Source organism: Aptenodytes patagonicus, chromosome 5, assembly GCF_965638725.1.
Source record: "Aptenodytes patagonicus chromosome 5, bAptPat1.pri.cur, whole genome shotgun sequence".
Lineage (NCBI taxonomy): Eukaryota > Metazoa > Chordata > Aves > Sphenisciformes > Spheniscidae > Aptenodytes > Aptenodytes patagonicus.
The window spans coordinates 48,535,314-48,555,428 of NC_134953.1; the positions used below are offsets into that span (position 1 = coordinate 48,535,314).

The 20,115-nt window shown below is 40.3% G+C and overlaps 1 protein-coding gene across 5 annotated transcripts in view; it reads right to left on the bottom strand.

Annotated features, from left to right (window-relative positions):
* The window catches only part of RC3H1 (ring finger and CCCH-type domains 1), an 81,136-nt gene that overhangs the window by 46,699 nt on the left and 14,322 nt on the right, over positions 1–20,115 (bottom strand). For all 5 annotated transcript variants that reach the window (XM_076339619.1, XM_076339617.1, XM_076339615.1 and 2 more), the window contains exons 2-4: positions 10,460–10,824; positions 2,109–2,229; positions 522–761 (exon numbers count right to left, since the gene is read on the bottom strand). In XM_076339619.1, coding sequence (XP_076195734.1) covers positions 522–761; positions 2,109–2,229; positions 10,460–10,690 — 592 coding nt within the window. In that variant the 5' untranslated portion in view covers positions 10,691–10,824. The remainder of the gene's footprint in view (positions 1–521; positions 762–2,108; positions 2,230–10,459; positions 10,825–20,115) is intronic.

A 20,115-nucleotide genomic window follows, 5' to 3' on the forward strand; every position in this document is an offset into this window, starting at 1 on the left:
GAAGTCTATATTTTCAGTAATGAGACTTCATTCATTTTTTTTTAAGCAAAATTGATTTAGTATTCTATGAAAAGGAATTTAATTTCTAAGTATGTAACTTTTAAAAAATGCATAGACACACACCCCAAATGTAACAAATCTCTCCCCACAACTGTTCTGTATGTTTATTACCCTAGAGAAGGAAAAGAAGCCATGTCCAGTCACTTCCAGTAACCTTATTTTTTCTAGAAGGGTCTTACTTCAAAGAATAGCAAGTGAGAAACTACTTCCCATTTTATCTTATCACAAGAACAAAAGGACACACATTATTCTGAATTTCATAGAAGACTTGCAAAAGCACTAAAAATGCAAGAAAGTCCATGACAGCAGCCCAATAGATATCTCATTAATTCTGAAGACCTACTATCAAGAAATTAAGCCACTGCCTAATAAAATCACTCAGGCAATTTGACACCCATTTATCAATCCTCTTCAATTCTGAATTGCTTCTAGTATAGAAGTAGTACTGTGATGTTACCTACCTGGTCCAAGGAACTGGCACCCTCTGGCTCTCACTGCAGCCCAGAGGTTGGAAGAGAGCTGCTGAGGATTTTGATGCTGAAGAATGAGTTCTGTGACTGTTCTTTCACCAAGCGACCGCGCTGCACGCATGGCTCTGATCCGCCCTTCTTCCTCCACTAGCTGGCAGTGAACTAATGTCACAAGTTTCCTTTGCATGGGACGACTTAGCACGCTCTGAGTAGTACTGTTAAGACCCACACCTTCAAAACAAAACGAAGCAGAAAAACTACTTCATATCTCCTGTTCTTCTGCCTTTTCTTCAACCACTGTACTGCCGAAGTGCAAACCTAGGTTCTCCTGATGGACACTTTGTTAAACAGAACACTAGAGAAGGCATATCAGAAGTTCATTTTTGTCAGTTTGTTTTACTCAGCATTAAAAAGCAAACAGTTCCTGGGAGTCAGCTTTCCCACAGGTTTAAGTCTTGTGATTGACTTGATTTGGCTCTCTAAGAAGGTGGAACCTCTAATGAATTCTCTCCCCATGTTGGAAGTCTGTCTTGCACCCTCCCGTACAGATTCCCAGGTGACTCCTCAAGGGTAGGATCATACTGCAGTCCTTCCCTTATTTGTGGGCTTCAAGGATCACTGCCTTCTTTGACCATTTGTCTGTTTTCACAAGACATTTAGTTTCTTATTTATATCTGGTATCTCCACTGCTTTGGCCTAGCCAAACTGAATTTACACACAAGTTCAAAACTGCTTGGGTGATGTTTAACTATGTGCAAAAACTGTGATTCACTAATGTGCTGGGAGCCACGAAACCAGGTTAAAGGAACAAGTGACTCGCTAGACATATGGCTGCCATACTGAGTTTGTTCTACAGCACAGAGCTTGTTCATTGGGCCACTACTACTCAGAACGATACTGCTATCACACCGTACTAGTTGGAAAAGCTTGAGACACTTGGCAAAAATTCATTTTTGAAAACCTGATGCCCATGATGCTCACCTCTACTACTTGGGTTGACAGATTTTTCAAGTCCACCAAATATAATATAGATAAAATCCATACTCTTGAACCCAGTGCAGTTTTGCTAAATTAGAATTACTCAGATTGACCCAGCTCTTTTGTAAGATCTTGTATAAACAGTATTACTTCTTTCTCTTATATATCCTATATCCAGTAACTTTCTCATTTCAGTTTATTCTTCCTCTACAAACAAGCTGCCTTACTACAGTTATCTCAAAGCACAGCAGAACTAAAAAAAAAAAAAAAAAAAAAAAGAGCAAAAAAGCAGAATTATCTATTTTTACTTAGTCTGCAGAGGTCAATTCAACTTAAAAGTTTGTCTGAACTTACTCTACTGCGGCCAAATACCTCAGCCTTTTCTCAGTATTATTTTTGACACAACACATTTAAATACCCCCTCCACCCCCACCCCCCCATGAAGACATAACCTTAATGCTTCGGAAATTTGTTTCAATTTGTTTTTGAACTAGGTTTGTAACCATTTTTCAAACAGACTAACTAGTCATTTGCATAGTTTGCTTTGCATCTTATTTGTTTCCAGCTTTCATTTTCAAAATGAAACAATGCAGGAACTACCTCTCGCACTGCTGAGTGGTTTGAGGTACAATGCTAATTCTTCCACACATTTCTTGCCCTCCTCATAATGCTTGGTATCTTCAGCTCCACTACATAAAGTAATTGGCTGCTGCTCAGGAACCTGAAAAGAGATGACATGTACATCTATGATGAATACGCATAAATAAGTAGCGGTCATGCTTACAAACACCACATCAAGCCTGTTAATATCAAACATTTCCTGTTTTGCTCCCTTTCTGTGTTTCTTCTACATTAGTAAGCATTTTTTCAGCTTGCTCAATGAACAAATAGCATAAAAAAAGGAAATCAGTGAAAGTGAAAGAAAAAAAAGAGTAAAGAGTTTATGGTTAATAGACTTCTTTTATTTAGTGGCTGACAGGAACTAGAAGCAGAAGGCTTATTCCATGACAAAAAAATTAATACATGAGAAACATGGCATTTCTTATAACTATAAAACTTTGGCTGAAATAACACACATGTTGAGACATCGCCAAAGCTGGCTGGTCAAAAAAATCAGAACAAATCAGACGAACTCTGGTTTGCAGGTAAGTACAGATTCATATCTAGGGCCTCACAGCTCTAAAATCATCCAGGGATAAGCAATCGGAGCTATTTGGATTAGTGGGAGAAAGACTTAACAGCAAATATACTAGGACACCCTGGGAACATATTCTGACTAGACCCAATTATCAAGCAGCAAGACCAAGTTATCCTACACAGTGCATATGAACACAACCTGCAAGTATTAATCTGACAACACAGGCCAGTTACATTTTTGGGTCGGGGTTTTTTTTTGTGGCATTTATTTCTTCATACAAGCATTCATCAGAAATCAGGATTTTTCAAAGGAATGTTGGACCACCCCTCCCTCCAAGTTATAATTTTGGGTTTTGTTTCCTCCAGTTAAATTCTTAAAGCTTTAAACAAATTTGGGGGTGCAGTATAGCACTGCACTAATGTTTCTCAACATCACTATTCAGCAATCAACTCAATATATGACAGTATAGAGAACTGGAATTTCTCCGAAGACTAAACACAAGCACTTTTTGCATATGCTATTGAAGTGCAAACAGATCTCAGAATTCAGTTTCTATTTCCAAGTCAATCACTATCCCACTGGCAATAACAGCATGCTAATCTCACATAGCTGCTTACAGGGACCAACCCAGGCCCTCAATCTAAAAGCACAAGCCTTTAATGCTTGAGTTAAAGACAGCTACAAACCTGCTAACCTCCACGTGCAACCCAGCCATGTAAAGAGTAGCATTATGATGGCAGCAGCAAATAAAAGCAGTGAATATATATAAAATATATACACACACATATATGCTTGCCACCACCAATATGGACAGGAGCTTTCCTATCAATTTTAATAGAAAGTAATGTTTCAATCATATGAACACACTTCTACAGGCTTAGACACCTGTGCGTGCCAAGTTGCTCATTTGACACACGTTGCAAAATAAAAAGTTACTAGCTGCATAACTCTTGCTTTTACAGTAGGTGACAAAAAAAGTCTCCAAGTGTAACATATAAGCCACAATTAAGAGAGCTGATACCACCCCAAAACTAACATCGTCAAGATAGCCTGGATCAGACACCTTCCCTTTTTCTATTAAAAGGAAAAACAAAACCAAGTTTAATCACACCAAGAAGCAAGGTTAGCCTGGATGCTTTTCACAGACTGCAGTTAACTTGAATTGGGGGTGGGGGTTTTGTTTTAATTTTGGGATGGGGTGGTGTGTGTTTGGGGTGTTTTTTGTTTTTCAGGGTTTGGGGTTTTTTTTTTTCCCTCTGTAAGCAAGAAAGCTTTCAGCAAAAGGAAATTTTGCAACTGTATCTTACAGTGGTCAGCCATAACTGTTACAATAGCAACAGCCTCAGCTGGACTGGTTTCTTGGGATTTGGAAAACAAATATTAACACCTTCAATATTTACTTTCATGTTAACAGAATACTCCACCTCCTTTTCAAAGCCACTGCCATTTTAGAAGTCTGCCCCTGTCTGGGAAGTTATACAAGCAGAACTGGCTTATTGATCAAACAACGCGCATATCATGCATTTGTGCTGAGACAGAGACTACACAGTCTCTGCCCTATTTACTGCTGTAATACATTTTGTGCAAATTCCTGTTTACTCCTGCAAGCATTCAGTCTGGCACTGGTGACAACCTGAAACATAACCACACCGTCGTAACACCCAGCAGACAAAGAGGGCTTGCAACAGACGTGGGACAGGAAGCCGTGTTCAGCCCCGGATTTTGATCTTGAATTGAGGTAGGTTTAGCATACATTCACAGCAGCGGTTTGGAATGCCATACACAGCACAACTCCACCAGTGAGACACAAGGACTGTCTAGGCAGCTAACAGAAAGCTTCCCCCTCCCCCAGGAAAAAGCTGGCATAGAAAAACTTCCAAGAGTTAATCAAGCTATTCAACACTGTATCTGCACATCATTCCCATTTGTTCTCTTTGCAAAGGAAGCTTCAGTGTAAAAATCTAAAAGCCTTGCACAACTGTACTGTTTGCAAAATGAGCCCAAAAGAGATTAGAGTTTAACTTTCATCTTAAGCTGGAGCAAGTGTAGTACTGAACAATAAAACAAGATGCTTATTTTGTGGTTTCAGGAGTCTTCAGGAGAAGAGAATGTATTTCTCCACACACACGCTTCATCTTCACTCATGCGATGCATCTCACAGTAAAACTTACAAATATTTTGCCCTTTTGCTGGTTCTACTACATGCACTTCCAAGACTTTTTTAACATTTTAGGGTTAGAACGATTATAAGAACAGCATCAACCAAGAGAAAAATGGTAAAGACATGATTCATAAAAGTCACAGGAGATCTGAATTTTAATTTTGGCTCTGTCATGGAATTGCTGAGGGACAACTGAGAAATAATTCAACTCCAAAGCATTTTCACTTCCCCTTCGCAAAATATCCTTTCAATAGCATGCAGGACCCTATGGTCACTTCTGTTTAGTGCCTCTTGAGAGCCTCAAAATAGATGCCCTGCAGAGTGAGCGCATTACTTTCATCCTCAGTCAATATATTCCATTCTCTCAGATGCCACACCCTTATCACAGTTTTCACTGCAAATATATTTACATAATATAATAAACACTTCCCAAGGGGGACTAGTCCAAGACAGGAAAAATAATCTCATACTTTAAATTCACGATTGTTTTGTGTGCATCTGCCTTGGTAATGACTGCGAGTATCCCGGCAGTGGAATGCCGCCCATCAGCATGACTACTTGTGGCTGTGGGAAGAGGCAGGTTATGATGGCATGAGGAAGGGCACTGGAAAAAAATGCTACAGCATCATCTCATACCAGGCAGCGATTCCAAGTTGGTGATTTGATGTGTAATTTGAAGTGTAATTTGATGAAGGATGTCAGCTTGAGTTGTCACTAATTACCACTAGACATCTAATTACACAGAATGAGAACATGTTTAACAGAGCAAACCCCTTTTTGTCTGGTTTGAAAACTGTTCCCCCCCCCCCCCCAATGGATAATTTGCTTCCTGCCAAAAAAAAACACCCAAAAAACCAAACAAAACCAAAAACCAGTCTTCCTCAAGAGTTTGTACTAAGGACAACTCCTTCACAGGTAATTCCTCTTTTGTGGCACCTCATTTCACCAAAAATTACAATACAACATTATCAAACATGCCGCTAATATCTCCGCAATTGTTATCTTCCCCTTTTGAAAGGGCTGTGAGTTAAGAACACTCCACCCATTTTCTCATCATATACACAACTCCATTGCCTAATGACTAGAATTGTATTTATCATGTCCAGCAGGAGACTATGGAAGAAATTAAAGCACCACAGGAATTTTTGCCACTTAATGTCACCTGTTTGGAACGTGCACACTGCTGTTTCATATGTTAAAAAAACAGGAGGGAAGAGATTAGATGACAAATCCATGATTATGCACCTTCAAAACACTGGCCTGGTGAATGTTTAAAATAGTTGCATATAGTGAGTAATATGTGGATGCTTGAATAGTTAAAATTCAAAACCTCCTTCCCATAGGAACTAGCTTAAGGGATTTCTTTACCCAAGAAGTTTAAAAAGCAAGGTATCCCATGAATGCCTTTCTGATTTGTGTTCAAGGCCATTGTGCCTCCCTTCCCTCACAATACGCTTAGCTCCTGCTTAGGCACTGAGCTATTTCCAGCTCTCCCAGTAATAATAATTCTCATCTTCCCCTTATAATCCCTTCTCACTGTCATCATCTTAAGCAGCTGAACTTACGTGGGCTGAATTGCCCGACCACTGCCTTCCAGAATAGACTCTGTAACCACTGTTGATGTGTACCATGCTACAGCAGGGCAGCAGAAATTGGAGTCTCTGCAACAATTAATTTTCACATCAAGTGTGGCTATAACCTGGGCAACATGTTTCATTTTTGGAAAGGGGGGGAGAGGGAAGACCGAGAAACAGCCTGTAATTCAAGTAAGAAACCAACTCTTTTCTCCATTAAAGTGACAAAACCTACACAGAGAGACAAATGCTATTGTCAGACAAATAGGTTACTGCTTCCCTGGGTGCCTGTGTGACAAATTTAGTACATTTTCCCCAGAAGTACAGTCCTACTTATTTCACCCATTGTGCCTGCTCGATGAAAGCCAAGCAACGTGACTTGCCCTGGAATCCTATCCTTGCTGCCAGTCACAGCAGAATTGTTTTGTTTCTTCAAACTGCCTGGTCTCCTCCTCTGCCTCCAGCAAAAATGCACTTAACACTTACAAATGTGTGAACTTCTCAGAAGCCTCCCCCAAAGGGAAAAGAACAAACTGTTCTTTTTCCCCCCAGATAGAAGCTTTAATTGTGTTGCACTGTATTTCCTTCTAAAACGAAACCTGTTTTTTGGAATTTATCATTTAAAAATAAAGTATTACACATCTCCATGGACTCAGGTTAAGGTGTACAAGGGTTTGTTGGAGATTAGGGGATGTTAACGACATATACACCCTCCTGAAACTAAACCAAGTGGTGGAACAAGAAAATGGGCTTTGTTTCATTAAAGTTGTTGATACTACTCATGCTCAGTAAACTGGCTTGCTGCTCACAGATCATTTTTGTTGATATGTACCAAAGAGAGCCCACCTTCTTAACAGGACAGAGTTCAAAATTACTGTAGTTTCTCTAAAGTACTTTTTTTTTTCTTTAACCAAGCCTTTTTCTGTAAAAAGATAAAAAAATGGCCTCAGAGAGACTAATGGAAAATAGCAACTGTTTCCCTGTCCATCACAGCAAAGTAGTGTACTTATTTTCTAGTACTCCATAGCCTGGTAAACACTACAACAGGTGCCAGGAAGGGAAAGGGAAAGAAGAGAAAGGAGGGTGAGTTATACTGAACACTGATATTATATGAGTTATATGATATTATATGAGTTATACTGAACACTGCACCCTCAGTAAGTTTGCAGACCACACCAAGTTGGGCGGGAGTGTTGATCTGCTCGAGGGTAGGAAGGCTCTGCAGAGGGACCTGGACAGGCTGGATCGATGGGCCCAGGCCAACTGTATGAGGTTCAACAAGGCCAAGTGCCGGGTCCTGCACTTCGGCCACAACAACCCCATGCAGCGCTACAGGCTTGGGGAAGAGTGGCTGGAAAGCTGCCTGGCGGAAAAGGACCTGGGGGTGTTGGTTGACAGCCGGCTGAACATGAGCCGGCAGTGTGCCCAGGCGGCCAAGAAGGCCAATGGCATCCTGGCCTGTATCAGAACTAGTGTGGCCAGCAGGAGTAGGGAAGTGATCGTGCCCCTGTACTCGGCACTGGTGAGGCCGCACCTCGAATACTGTGTTCAGTTTTGGGCCCCTCACTACAAGAAGGACGTTGAGGTGTTGGAGCGTGTCCAGAGAAGGGCAACGAGGCTGGTGAGGGGTCTGGAGAACAAGTCTTATGAGGAGCGGCTGAGGGAACTGGGACTGTTTAGCCTGGAGAAAAGGAGGCTGAGGGGAGACCTCATCGCTCTCTACAACTACCTGCAAGAAGGTTGTAGCGAGGTTGGTGTTGGTCTCTTCTCCCAAGTAACAAGCGATAGGACGAGAGGAAATGGCCTCAAGTTGCACCAGGGGAGGTTTAGATTGGATGTATGGAAAAATTTCTTTACTGAAAGAGTGGTGAAACATTGGAACAGGCTGCCCAGGGAAGTGGTGGAGTCCCCATCCCTGGAGGTATTTAAAAGACGAGTAGATGAGGCACTTAGGGACATGGTTTAGTGGACATGGTGGTGTTGGGTCGACGGTTGGACTCGATGATCTTAGAGGTCTTTTCCAACCTCAATGATTCTATGATTCTGATTTCATTCACACCCTCACTGAAATTAGGAGCTGGGGGGGGAGGTGGTACAAATTTCTCTTAAGGGGAAAGTTTGTCAGCAATAAAAACCCAGCTAAGATCACCAATTATTGTTTAGGTATCAGAATGCAGCGAGCAGCATACACACAGGAATGAGTGGCAGGTGAGGGGGAAGGGAATACCATCTCTTTTGGTGGCATTTGCAGCTTTAAGGTCACCATGAAACAAGGTCCCAATCTTGATCACATAAAAATTTAAGATAAAAAAAGGAGCACAAAAGTTACGTCATTAGTTCAAAGTCTGAACCTAGAGTTCAGAGTGCTCTCAAGACAAATACAATACTATCATAAAGCCACTCTTCCTTCTTCATACCTCACGCACGTATGGATGAAGAAATTGGTTGGCTAAGGAAACTCTAGTTGGCTAACTAGCAAAACCAGAATAAAATTCTCAATTACCTGTAACAGAGGCAGGGTGATTTTCCATCTCATTCCAGAGGATCTTGTTTTTATGGAATTTTTAATTCAGGCAAAGATCAAGTTAAAGCTATCACATAGCTTCTCACAAAGCTTAACAAATGCACACAAAACAACCAAAAAAATGCAGGAGGAAAAAGACTTTTACATCATAAATGTGGACATTTGGATACAGCTGGAACTATTCTAGAAACTCCAGAGAGGAAGGAAGAAAAGGGAGAAAGAGAATTACAATATTTATTTATGGCATCACCCACAGATTTCACACTGCTTGGAAGCTCTTCAAAGATGGTGGCATACACATATCACAGAAATGGAAGCACGCAGTCTCATCGCCCTCTCCTGCAGAGCAGGATGAGTCACTTAACACAGCCAGAAACACAACTCAATTTTAAAACTTCTGATACAACTTCTGTACCGTACACCGCAAAAGAACAACAACAAATAAGCCATATTACTTGATAAACCAAACGAAAAAAGAAGTGGCAAAAGCACGCCTGGATCTCTAGGTCCCAGTACCTAATAAAAAGCGTCCACGTCTTTTAAAGTTCCTCAAAAACATAGCTCTGCCCTTTTCCCTGAACTATAGATCTCACTGAATTTCCTGCTGCCTCCAACTCTGCTGAGCCCAGACACAGAAGCAGAACAATGGAAAACAGTAACCCCTCTACGGTAACTGCATGCCATCTACATTTTTGTTCCTCACCCATAAGTTAGACATGATTGTCCCTCCTCTCCCCAAGTCCACAACCCTGTCCAGCCTTGGGAGGTATGGGTCACAGGAAACTACCAGTGATCTAACCATGATAAGCTTATGCCAATTTAAGCCTGTGCTGCAACTGAACAGGACATTCCCGCTTTCCACACATCCCTGCCCCTTTCCTCGGGCTGCCATCAGTACCAGTGCTGCTGGAGTACTCATCTCCATCAGATCACCTCACGAGTACCCATTCCAGCAGAAAGGGGAGTCTCGGGCAGGCTCCCCGCATTCACCTACATAGATTTAGATTAACATATCAGCTCAGGAAGTTACATTTCCAGAGCACAGTTTCAAATTAAACATAAGGCAGTATAAAGGCTGCTACCAGAGGGGTCTGTCACACTTCCCTTACTCTCTCCTCTGCATTCGGGACAACCAATCACCAGTTTGTACGGTGAATATGGTAGAGCAAGTAACCTACCACAGAAGAATGGCTTCCCACCAGATAAGCTCGCTGATCCTATTCATCCTTTTGGCAGAGCATGGCTAGGTACGAGTTAGGGAAGAAGGAAGGGAACAGAGCCAACCCATTCTGGTGACAGCCCACAGTTACACTAAATTAGATGTAACAAAATCACAGTCAGCGACTGGTAGAATCAAGATTTGAACTGTTGTTCCAGGCACCTCTACTACAGCATGTCTAAAACCTGTATTCACCAGAGTCAGTCTACAAAAAGGTAGATGTCTACTCTACACACCGTTAACACAGTCATATACTTTATTCATGACTTGTCCTCCTAAAAGAGAGAAGGAAAACAACAGATTTAAAAAAAAAAAAAAAAAAGCAGCACTGATACCTGAGCACCCACTAGTTGCAGCAAGGCTGAGTTCACAGGAAGGAGTTCAATGTCTGTATTGATAGTGGTCTGGTCAAAAGGGCATGCCTTACGGTGGAGCTTGTTGAGGCACATCTTGCAGACAGTGTGGCCACAACCCAAGCTGATGGGCTTCCGGATTGTTTCGTCGAAAGTCTGTGTGCAAATCGGGCAGGAGAGAAAATCCGTCCATTGTGGAGCTTGTACAGGCATTGCTTCAGGAGTTAATTGACAAGACAAAAATCTAAAGCGCAGATTCCACTGGAATCAAAATCTTTGAAAAAGTCTGTTTATTTTTAAATATCTTCTGTAAGTACAGACAGTCAGCACATAGTGTGAAACATAACCTAAAAGAAAATGGAAACAGAAAATTAGCATTCTCTACTGGAACAGGCATGTAAAATCCTTTGTGCTAGGTAAATACCACTTGTAGAGGTATAGCTGAACTAGGAGTGCAGTTCTGACATTAAATACAGGACTGAGTCATGACTTGCTTTAATTCCAGCTAATCTCTGGCACTGGAAAAGTGACTTAAAACCGTTTCTGCTGTTATGCAGCTTAAAAAAAAAAATCAAGATAGATAACTATCTCATTGAAGTTATAAGACTAATTAGCTTTTAGGTTTTATGTTCTCTTTTTTCTTTGCAAACGAGCCAATTAACATCAACTAGATTTGAATCAAAAAGAATTTTTGAAGGGCTGTTTTGCTTATTCCACTAAAACCATTTTTTACAGTATTCACTGTGAGCTTTAATAGACAAGGCTTCATCCAAAACCTCTATCACAAGCAAGCTTTTTTCAGAGTTCAGTCATCTCTGGATTGGCACACGATGACTCTGCAGAAACATCTGAGCTGCTATAGCCTCAAGAAGAAATGGATGAATGGCTCAGGGCACAGTCAGACACCGTCTGCATGCAATACAGCTCATGCACAGCGCTAGGTAATACTACGTACTGCTACTACAGCACCTTCACACAGACTGATCTGTACAGAGCTGCACAGTACCACATGGACTTATCCGCTCACATCTCAGTTACCCTGGGAATCTCCATGCATTACTGGGTATAATTCAGCATTGATAGCTTGCCCGCAGTCTGCCCACTGAAAGATTGATAACTTGCCCTCAGTCAGCTCCATTCCTGAAAAGCAGGAAGAAAATTTCTAGAAGTCACTTTGGACTGGAAGAGCGACAACTGTTTCTCAAGGACCCTTTTCTAACCCTGATTTATATCATTAATTGCCTACCTAGAGATTATATTAGCAGAGAAAGTAAAATTTTTAATGCATTGAGATTACACAGAAACACTACAATAGAGAAGAACCTGGGAGGTCTTTATTACTTGGCACTTTTGAATAAAATGCTAAGATGATCAAATGTTACTAATTATAAGGGAATGGAAGATAAGATGTCTCTTTGGGACAAAAAAAATTAAATAAAAGCAGAACTCCACATGTGAGGAGAAATACAAGAGTAGACAGAAGAAGTGATATGAAAAGAATCACGATCAAAAGGAAAACTGGTAATAAAAAAAATTCTGATGTCTGGCTTACTTTCTATCACCAGTTAAGTTAGCAAAAAACAGTGCAGGTCACACAGATTTACTACCAAACAGATTTTTCTAAATCAAGCAGGAAAACAACAACAACAACAAAACACACCCCAACAACCCAAATATGTTAGTTTCACTTTCCCACACACCATTGTCTTAGGTTTCATACCAAGGAGTGTGCACTTGCTTGCTAATATCTGTTCAGATACAAAGTTCTTATATAAGCAAAACAGCAACCTTTTATCAAATCTTAGCTTAAAATAAACCTCAAAATTAAAACTAAAATCTCAATTCTAAGTAAAGGCAAAGAAAGAAACTTCGAGTTAGGACTTGTGCAATTCAGAATCAAAGCATTTTAAAACAGCAACAAAAATCTAATGCTAAAACAGAGACTCTGAAAAGCCTCAGGCTTTTGTTCCAGAATTTAGTGCAATGTTGTTCACAGTTAACATCATTTTGCCAAGGCAAACAATGAAGAGTTACTAGTTAAGCTTTTAGCCATGTTTCATCAACAAAACATTAAAGCTTAGTTCTAAAGCTACTAAGAAAATTTACTTCATCTTCAAAAGACAACATACAATGCCACACAGCCACTGTTTACCAGCCAACAAGGAATCAATAAGAAATCAATACTACCCAGACAGGGTGGTACTGAGGAAGAGACATTGCATGTGGTTAATCCTAACACCACCATTGCACAACTAGAAGACCTGCCAAGGTTGTTCAGGGTCATGTCCGTCCGTGTCCCGTCCCGTCCCCCCCCAATTACCTCTTTAATAGCAAATCAATTAATTTTTTTCATCTTGTCAGCAAACAGCCAAATCATTCCCATTACTACTGTATCATCATAACCCAAACAAAAACATTTATACTTGTAAGTTACTTGACTGAGCTAACTGCCTAAAATATCCAGGAAATTTATTTCCAAGACTTCCCCACTCCCTGCCCCTTTATATATTTTTAAGTAAACCTTGGTATCAAGTATTCCAGCTAGAACCATTCTTTCTAAACCAAATCTGTAATAGAAATTACCTTGAAATGCCACAAAAAATCCTTCTGCAAAGAGCAGTACACAGCTTGATAAATCTAGTGTATGTATTGCTGTGCTATGAAATAGCATTTGAGGTTCAAAATTTAAGAGCTGAATCATATTGCTTCCTTTCCACCACACTGGTATTAAAATATCTACCAACAATTTCCCAGACTCATCTGCAATTCAGAAACAATTTGAACAGTCTATTTGAAACATTATTAACCAAGCATTAAGGAAAAGAGCAGTTTCTTACTAACTGAGGAAATCTAAAACCAGAAGCTAACATGAAGCTATACCATCAGCACTACAAAGTAGATGTGGACATGGAGACTCCACCATCCCAGGCTCTGAACTACAAAAAAAGGAGTTGAACACAACTTTAACATGAGTTAACTAATTAAAAAAAAAAAAAAAAACCAGAGACACACTGTTCCTACCTGTACCTCTGGCCCCTCCAGACAACTAGCATAATGAAATAGGTCATATTTATTTACAATCTCAACAGCTGAAAGAGAAGTTTGGGGAGTCTGGGGAGATAGGGAGGGAGGGAGTAATTAGTGGCATCCCTGATCCCTTATCAAGGCAGGTCTCAGAAGGCTGGAGAACAACAGAAGTAAAGCTTACACAGAAGAACAATTCTCAGAAGGGTCCTAATGAGCCCAAGACTGGCACCGAACTGCCAGAATAGAAGGGCACATCACACATGAATGGAAAAGCCACAACCCTGACTGTGGATATGCAATCACTAGAGAGGCATGTTTCACCAGCAGGTGACAGGTCCCCCTTACCTGTGATGGACTTCTCTCCTACCCATCATTTCACCAGACTCTGCAGCGCCTGTGGACACATACTGGTGCCTAAATGGCAGAGGAAGGCCACAGATAGCACTGACAATAGAAAATACGGCTGGGAGAAACCTCAGGAAGTCATCTATTTCAGCACAGTCTAACTGCTGGAACAGATGGCTAACCAGCTTAGATCCAGCCAATCTTTTCCCAACAGGAGAAAAGAATAGCTGTTTGAGCAACAAACCCTGCCCTGCTAATAAATCTCCCAAGCAGATCAGCACAGAACTGTGGAATTCCTCCAGTCCCGCGTAAGATGGGAATGGCATCACAGAGACTGACGATTCACGAGCTGCATGCATACAGGCTGGCACCAAACCAAGTACTGCTGCTGCCGCTACACCTTTCCACATATATGGTCCAGTTTTCCTGCAGGATCTTCAATCTTCAGACAAGGAAGCAGAGTCAAGTGCTGAGATACAACATAAATGTCTCCCAGGCACAAAGCATACAGATAGGGTATACATGTAAGAAGTGAAGCAGGGAAAGATGTGCGCCTTTTTGGAAGGTTTGTGACTTGCTATGACCTTGGAAATAACTGGAAACAAAATATTCTCTAACTTCAAAGACCTACTTTAAATGGGAGATTGCAAGCGGCAATAAAATGATGGAAACAAGACAGTTTCATTATTACAGACAGATAACCATCATCACTAAAGAGAAGACTTCCTTGTACAGGTAAGGTAGAAAAAGCATGTCCATACTTCCATGGTACAACACTTTTTTTTTTTTAAATGTTTCTCTCCAGCATTATGCCAGATGTGAGCAAAATGCAAAGAATGCAAACATTTATAAAAGATATACCCATTTAAATAAAATCTCCCTTCCTATAATATTATGACATTTTTAACCCACCCTCTCAATTTGGTAAGTATTTCACACATACTAGCTTCCAACACTAACTATATATATACACACACACTTCGTGCATGATTGAAGAAAATAAAGATATGCCAAAACCCAAGAAAACAAAAAACTACGAGACACATCCACAGTACATAAACTGGAAGACAAGAAGCTGTAATTAAGCATGAAGATGCCCCAAGACACATAACTTGGATAGTAAATTGGGACCAGAGACATTTGTATTTCCTTATTTCTGAGTCTGAACATATAAAATACCTGTATGCAAGTCTCCTCCTCCGGCTTAGCCCTGCATAAGCTGTTTTTATTCACAGCTAGAAGAACCTGAAAAAAATTCTCCTCTCTTCTGGGCCCTCCCCCACCTCCCAAGAAATCCTTGAAATTCCATCCTTCAACCCAGACTGGAAATGTCATGCTGTAATCAGATCAGTGACCCGTCTCCTCTGGGATCCTGCCAGTGCTTCAGAGAAAGACAGGATCATTCTATAAACCACCTGGACAACTGCTCAACACTTTATCGCATTCCTTACTCTGCTGGGCTACAATGCAGAGGGGTAACACAGCCTCCTGTCCAAGCTGCGTTATGTCTGTGATGGCCAGAGCCTTCCACACGTAGCTAGAAAGCTTTGCTTTTCAACCCCTGAGAAGATGTTTTTAAAATGCAGAACACTTTGTACCAATATCCACTGGCATCAAGTTTCACACATGATGACATACAGGAAAACTCTTCTGCTTTCAGTTAAAATTCAACTCCCTTTAAATTAGTCGCACTCTCCAAGTCCTTCAGTACAGGTACCAAGTATATACCTACTTCCCTCACAAACATATTATTTGGACCTAACGTGTACTAGCGTAAACATATCATGTGCCACTTTGTCATGCACAAGTTAGCACTGATCTTTCCCAGCAGCAGTTCACAGTAAGTCACGTTACAGTTTAAGGCAGATGACTCAGCACACCTACGGAGCACCCTCTGCTCAGTTTCTGCCATTTCAGTATATACAGCTCTTAAGAGCATTACCTGCTCCTGTGTTTTTACATATCTCTCTATGGCATTTCACTAAGCTTTTCTTACCCAAGCAATATCATCATCTTCTTGACATTTGAAGATCAAAATTCTGAATAACAGTAATTTTTATTGCCTGCTTTTATTTTAGTCCTGAAACTGTTTCATTTTTGCTGAGTCTTACTCAGAAATAAAATGAGCAGAACTTCCTGTAACAGTTAACGTATAAGTAAGCCTATTTAGTGCAAAAGTTAACACTAAAGCAGCTCCTCACTGCCAAAACAAAGTCAGGCTTGCCAACCGATCTGCTCACACAAATACAGCTCTTGGCTAATCTATAATTTAATCTCATAAAATACCATTTGATTAATTCTTTTAAAGACTCTTACTCCTTGGTAGTAACATAAAAATTGCTGAGAAAAAGTAGCCTAGCCAAAGATGCAATTCTCTCTCCTGTGGGACTGGTTCTGTGATACATTAACAACTTTGAAACCTCTCTGACACATGAGATTAAAAATAAACCAACAACAGAACAATTCATTCAATAAATGAACAGATAATAGTAGAACAATTCCTAACTAAACAGGATTACCAGATACCCACAGTGCAATCCTACCCAACAACTGGACCTCTCCATACTTGCCTAGTGCCAAACAGACACCACTAATTATCACCAGTGCTTCACAGGATCTATTTAAGTAAATAAGTTTTCCATTCCAGTGCGCTCTATGTAATAAACAGCATTTCTGAGAACACTGAAGTATCTTTCCTCTCTTTCCTGAGGAGAGGTGCAGGACCTAATATTTTAAAAAGTCCTGAATTTCATTTTAGGGAAAAACTGACTGGACAACCCATGGGAAACCCTGACCAGCCAGAAGTAATGGGTTGTTTATAGAGATTCAACACTTTGTTCTCAAAAGGCATGCTGAAGCCACACACACAAACACCCCATACTGCCAACTTCATGGTTCACAGAAAAGCATAAATCATGCTAGCTGTGTTTTCCATATCCAGTTCCACAGAAAAATGTCTGAAAAAATTAAAGAGAGAGAGAAAGCCCACGCCTGATCAGAGAAGAGTAGGTAGAAGAAAAAGCTTCTTACCTCCACACAGGGAGCTCCATGAATACTATTGCAAATACTATTCTGGGCTTATTGTAATAGATTGAAATTTTTTCCCCTCCTGTTTGCTCTCTGAAACTTCGCTGTACACCATCAACTGACGGCAAGTGCTTCAGTTCCTCGTTCCTCCTCTGCGCTGCACGCATGCCTGCTCGCATGCACACTCCCCAACACCGCTGAACACTTGCCCAGAAGACAGAAACAAAAGAAATTCCCACCCAACAGCAAATCCTGGAAGTTTGTGTGTAACACACGTTCCCACCCTTCTTTCAAAGCTGCATAAACACCAACAGGCTTCAGTGGCCATATAATAAGTCTCTTCAAAAAGAAAAAGAAAAGAAGATAAAATCATGAACACCATCAAAATTCTGTCCCAAACTCAGTGAAGCTCAGTAAAATCAAATTCAAGATTTGCTTTCTTTTATCCTCAGTAATTTTTATTTTGACTGTGAAAACAAAGGAAGAAGTTTATCTACTTTCATGCAAAAGTCTCTCATTTGGTAGTCTGTGAAGTACCTTAGGAAAATGGGACCACTTAAGCACAAGATGTTATCCCTCATTTGAAACTTCCTGGCTTGTAACAACACAAGGGAAACAAACAAACAAAACACCCACCCACCCCACCCCCCAAAAAAAACCCCAACCCAAACACATCAGAACTACCACAGTACCTCCCCAACAGAGGATCAAAAAGCGATTTACAATGATTCAAGCTTCACAACATCCTGTGAGGCAAGAGCTAATGTCTTACTACAGAATGGAAAACTGTTGAATAAAGTTATTTATCCAGTGTTCCACAGGAAAAAAAAAAAGTGGAATGCAACCTAATATATAATTTTCTTGATCTCTTATTCTCACTCAACATTCAATCACTAGTCTTGCACCATTATGGTTGTGAACATTAAAAGACAACGTGTGTAGAGGAAGCAGCTTAAACCTCCCTGCTCTTACCCCTCAAAACATAAAATCTGCACATGGCTCAAATCGTAAATTTTCAGGGAAGACATACAAGACTAACTTCATAATTTCTGGTTGATATTATACATCCCTTATGGCTTATTTAAAATAAAGGGGAAGTGACCAACTCTTAATAGTAAATGGTTTCATGATCTATTACCTAGGAAAATTTTTCTACCAATGATAAGAATTCCCAAGCCCATAGATAATTAAGTCTAGGGAGTTAATAGCAGACAAGCATGTCTAGAACATGTTCCTTTCATTTCAAATTAAGAGTTCCTGCATTTGTCAATGCAAATGACTATAACAGTAACACAGTGATTAAACCAGGATTAAAAATCAAGGAAGAACCAAATCAATTAACAGAAGAAAGGCAGAAGGCACTTAAAATATCCACAACAGTTTTCAGAAGAGAGACTTTGGTTCAACTGGTCAGATACTCAAGAGCTATCAATCCTGCTCTTGAGGAGGCAAGCAAATCATTTGCTTTTCCCAGAAGCAGATACATGTTTGAACAGTTGCTTTCTGAACACCCAAATAACCAAAAGAATTGCAACAACTACAAATTTGAAAACTAGAGCCAATGATCAAGCAATTAACATGCCCCTGAAGAATTATATTCTGACATTACTGAGTCTGGGGCCTTTTCCAAGTAATTGGGGAAGTTAAAGAGAGGACAATTCCTTATCCATACCAGAAGACCAGAAAGAATAGGTTAAAGTTTGTGTGTCCAGGAGGACTAATCTCTCCTATGACAGTTTTTCAGAGTTTATACAAGAGCCTATATTGCAAAAAAGGTTTGTTTGGTTTAAAAAAAAAAACAACAAAACAAACAAAACCCACAACTTCCAGATTTGCTAGTGCTTGCCATCAGATCACCCATGAAAGAAGCCATAGTAAAGATAAATAGGACAAGCTTGTAGAAGTCTTCAGATTCAAGGGTACAGACACATTACCTCTTGATGTCAGCTTGAGAAGTCACTACTCTTCCTCACCCATTCCTTTCTAAGATATTCCAGCTGAATTATTTGCATAGTTGTTCCCCAATTGAAGCTAGCAGTTTTAAACGTAGATCTTTATTAATAAACACAGGTAGGCAGAAATGTGGGTGGACAGCAATTTCACAACCAATACCTCATTTTAACTGAAAAAGGGCAACAAATCAGCCACACAAACAGCTCATCTAAAATAAAAATATAAGTAGTAAACTTCAAGAAGAGAAAGCAATGGGAAGTGGGTAGCATTCTGGAGACTGAAAACACTTCAGCTGCATAGGCACAGGAGAAAGAACAGGCATCTTTGAGTTCTAACCTGCCGAAGCAAAACTTTTTTTCCTATACACCTTTTAGTGATCTGAAGTATCAGAAGTATCACAACAGTAATAAGATTGGTACCTACTAATAAGAAATCATATTAAAGATCAAAATCACTAAAGGCCAGTATCATTCTTTTTCATGCAGGAATAATCTACAGTTACCTGACTACTACTATAGGCATTCGGTAGATGAAAAGTAAATCTAGGAAAGGAGGAGGGAAGATCTTGTTGCTGCTGCAATGCCTTCATAATTTCTTAGACTGTAGACATGAATCATTTAGTTAAGACCCAGCACAATTCAATGAAAGAGAAAGCATAAAAAAAACCAACCTAGAAAAAATTAGAAAGTGTTGCTTGCCACCCACTCTCCAGTAAGAGCTTCTCTCCCAACTTGATTCAGCAGCTATCCTGCTTTGATGTCAGTGACACTACAGCTACACTATCATTGCGATGTAAAACAACGGGACAGAGAAGGGGAGAATTAAAGTCTGGCTGGAGACACTGGTCAAAAACTGTCCAAAAAAGCTCCCCAGCCTCCAACCTACAATACAACCTTTAATAATTCTGTGCCCTGCCCCCTGCCCCCCCCCCCCGCACACTTTTGTAAAAGAAACACTCTCTCTGAAAAGAAAAAAAAAATCCAGAAAATGCCAAAGCTGGATCTTTTTGGGTGCTTTGTGTGCGCGCATGCTTTCTTGTAGCATACTGTGAAAATATTACTGAAAACATTTATTTGATAGACTTACACGGCCAGAATCGAGTAACAGTCTGAAGTTCCCCCCCACCTCCTTCCCTTATGTTCAAGAGTTAGCATTACACTATTCACTCTCCCAAAAGTATTTTTGTTTTCAAACTACCTAGTAGATTTAAAAAAACCCACCAAACCTCGTATGTCAAAAATTTCAGGTGCAATAGTGAGGAAATGCTGAAATATACTGTAAGAGCA